The sequence below is a fragment of the Plectropomus leopardus genome, unplaced genomic scaffold, assembly GCF_008729295.1.
Source record: "Plectropomus leopardus isolate mb unplaced genomic scaffold, YSFRI_Pleo_2.0 unplaced_scaffold27847, whole genome shotgun sequence".
Lineage (NCBI taxonomy): Eukaryota > Metazoa > Chordata > Actinopteri > Perciformes > Serranidae > Plectropomus > Plectropomus leopardus.
The window spans coordinates 1-2,752 of record NW_024630320.1 but is presented as its reverse complement, the minus strand read 5'-3'; the positions used below and the strand labels follow the sequence as shown (position 1 = coordinate 2,752).

The following is a 2,752-nucleotide window of genomic DNA, read 5'->3' as shown; positions in this document are numbered from 1 at the left end:
ATGATATTTTGGTGAAATTTCGGACTACATGCTACAGTATGATGTTTTGGTGAAATTTTGGTCCCTGTGCCATAGCATGAAACTTTGCTGCAGTCTGGACCCCGTGTTATCGTATGACGTTTTGGACTGTACTGAAAAATGTAACTTTGGGATTTCTACATACCCGGGTACACCGTCACACCGCCGGAGGCTAACGTTTAGCTCTGTGATTTCACCGCAGGAATAATACAATCAGAGCGATTCTTTTTAACCAACGTTTTATTTATTCAACCACATAGAAAAATGCAACACTGACAACAGCCCTCTGCTCTGTACAGCAGAGCTCCTCAAACTCAAGAAAAACAAGTACAACAGTAAGAAGTAGCAAACGTAAGGCACTGAATCGCTAGAGTTTTTGAGTTGATCAAAAAGGTGACGAGAGACGGAAAAATATTCCCTGTGACAGAAAACAAGACAAATACACGACAGGAAACCAGCAGCAACAGGACAATCTGACAATTTAAAAAAAAAAGAAAATCTACAGAAATGAAGTCCACACGGCTTCTGTTTGTTGTCTGACTCAACCAGAGTCCCGAAAAACTGCTGTAGATTTATAGCAGCAATACAACTCTTAAAGCTACGGTCAAATTTAACAATGAGAAACCAGACTTTTGTCGCTTTATGACACTTTGTTTTTCGTAAAACGCTCCGGTTTTACTCACAGTGCTATCAGAAGTGCTTGTCAACTTGGGCAATGCCTTTTTTTTTTTTTTTTTTGCTCAAATATGTCAAAAGCAACACGCTAAGCTCTCAGCTGTGCCGTGGCTGAGGGATACTCGAGATTCAGATATTTGACTTTCTGTTGAAGAAAAAGATTTTTTTAGGAAAGAAAAAAAGTCCTTCCAGTGTCTGTCCTCTCATTGGCTGAGAGCTAGTATCCTCTCTCCCGGCCCCTCCCCCGGTGGGAGGAGCTAAACTGGACATAGTTAATCCCCATGGCTGCATCGCCTCCTCTCCTCCTGTGGCCCCCCCTCCATGGGTCATGGCCTCCCCTTCCTCTCCCCCCTCCTCCCCCTCTGTAACTCCTCCTTGACCCCCTGTGGTTCAAGGTTGCTGGTTTGATTCCCTCCCACTCGTCCTCTGTGCTGCAGCCCACGGACAGAGACTCTGTCGGGCCGACGGTCGTCAGGTAACTCGCCTGGCCGGGCTCCGGCTGCCGCAGCGGGAAGTACGTGTTTGGAGGATTGAGTGGTTTTTGGTGGCCCCGGTAACCGCGGGTGAGGCTGTTGTCAACGGAGACGGTCGTCTTGGAGATCATGTCATAAGGCAGTGGAGATCCAGGGGAGCTGTTAGGCTTCATGGTTGCCATGGAGACATCCTTGACATCAGGGTTTGAAACCAATGTGATCTGAAACAGAGTAAATGTACTGTAACTTCAGCAACAACAAGTGGTACTATTACTTCTACTACTGTGATAAGTAGTGATGATATACTATGTTATGCTATGTGTTGCTTGTCTGTACTTGTAAAGAGTCTTTGAGTATTTTGAAAAATGCTATATAAATAAAATGTATTATTACTACTACTACTTTTAATGTCAGTACAGATACTATTATAAAAGCAAATGTCAGTACAGTTACTACATTGCTATTTAACTCTCTCTACTACAAAGTTTACTTTACTGCTACAACAAATGTTATGAAAGTATACATAGCGTATACAAGTACACATATCATATACTACTACTACTACAAAAAAGATGTTACAATTAAAACATGTTACATGTACTATTATTAAAATTACTACTACAAATGTTACCACAGGCCTAATTCTACTACTACTACAAAAGTTATTATTGCTACAACAACATATGTTACCGCAGGTACAATTGTACTACTATAAAAAATGTTACTATTACAACCAATGTTACTACAGGTACTATTATACTACTACTATAACTACTACTACTGCAGATTTCGCTATTACTACAACAAAAAATGTAAGTACCGGTACTATTTTACTACTAGAACAAATACTAGTAGGTACTATTATACAACTAATACTACAAATATTACTATTATTAAAAATGTAACAATCACAAATCACAAATGTTAGTACAGGTTGTATTATAATACTAAAACAAATGTTTCTATCACTATTATACCTGGTACGTACTCATACATGTTAGTACGGGTAATATTATACGACTACAACTCATAATACAACTACAAATGTTACTACAGGTACTTAGGTTTTAGTACAATGACAATAAATATGACCTTAAATCTTAATATTTCTACAAATACTACAATAGTGATGAATATACCATCAATGATTGTGTGTGTGTGTGCGTGTGTGTGTGTGTGTGTGTGTGTGTTATTCTGTACTATTGGCATGTTGTTGAGTGGCGGGTCCACCAGTAACACCGCTCTGGTCAAACTGTCTCCCTGCTCCTTCTTGAGGGCTGATGGGAAATAAAAACGTCACATCAAAAGCTGTACTTTGTAATTTACACCAAACATGAAAATTATTTATTTTTTAAAAACAACAACAAAAACAAAAACAGTCTACGTACTTAAACCAGGAACCACGACTGTTCTGTTGCCGTTAGCATTAGCCATGTTAGCAGCAGCAGGACTCTCCAGAGGCCCAGGGACCCGGCCGGGCCCTTGGCCAGGCATCGGGTCCACGTTGGCGGGCTGATGCTGCTCCATCAGCCCCTGGCTCACCTGGAGCTCTTCAGGGGAGGACGAAGGCTGGTATCCCAGTGAGG

General features: G+C 40.9%; 1 protein-coding gene across 1 annotated transcript; it reads right to left on the bottom strand.

The window, feature by feature from the left end:
* Positions 1 to 240: 240 nt before the first annotated feature.
* On the bottom strand, positions 241 to 2,746 carry LOC121937912. The gene is made up of 3 exons (XM_042481202.1): positions 2,555 to 2,746; positions 2,367 to 2,443; positions 241 to 1,387 (listed from the first exon to the last, which is right to left on the bottom strand). The coding sequence occupies exons 1-3, from the start codon at positions 2,691 to 2,693 to the stop codon at positions 911 to 913; spliced, it is 693 nt and encodes a 230-aa protein (XP_042337136.1). The 5' UTR covers positions 2,694 to 2,746; the 3' UTR covers positions 241 to 910.
* Positions 2,747 to 2,752: the final 6 nt, after the last annotated feature.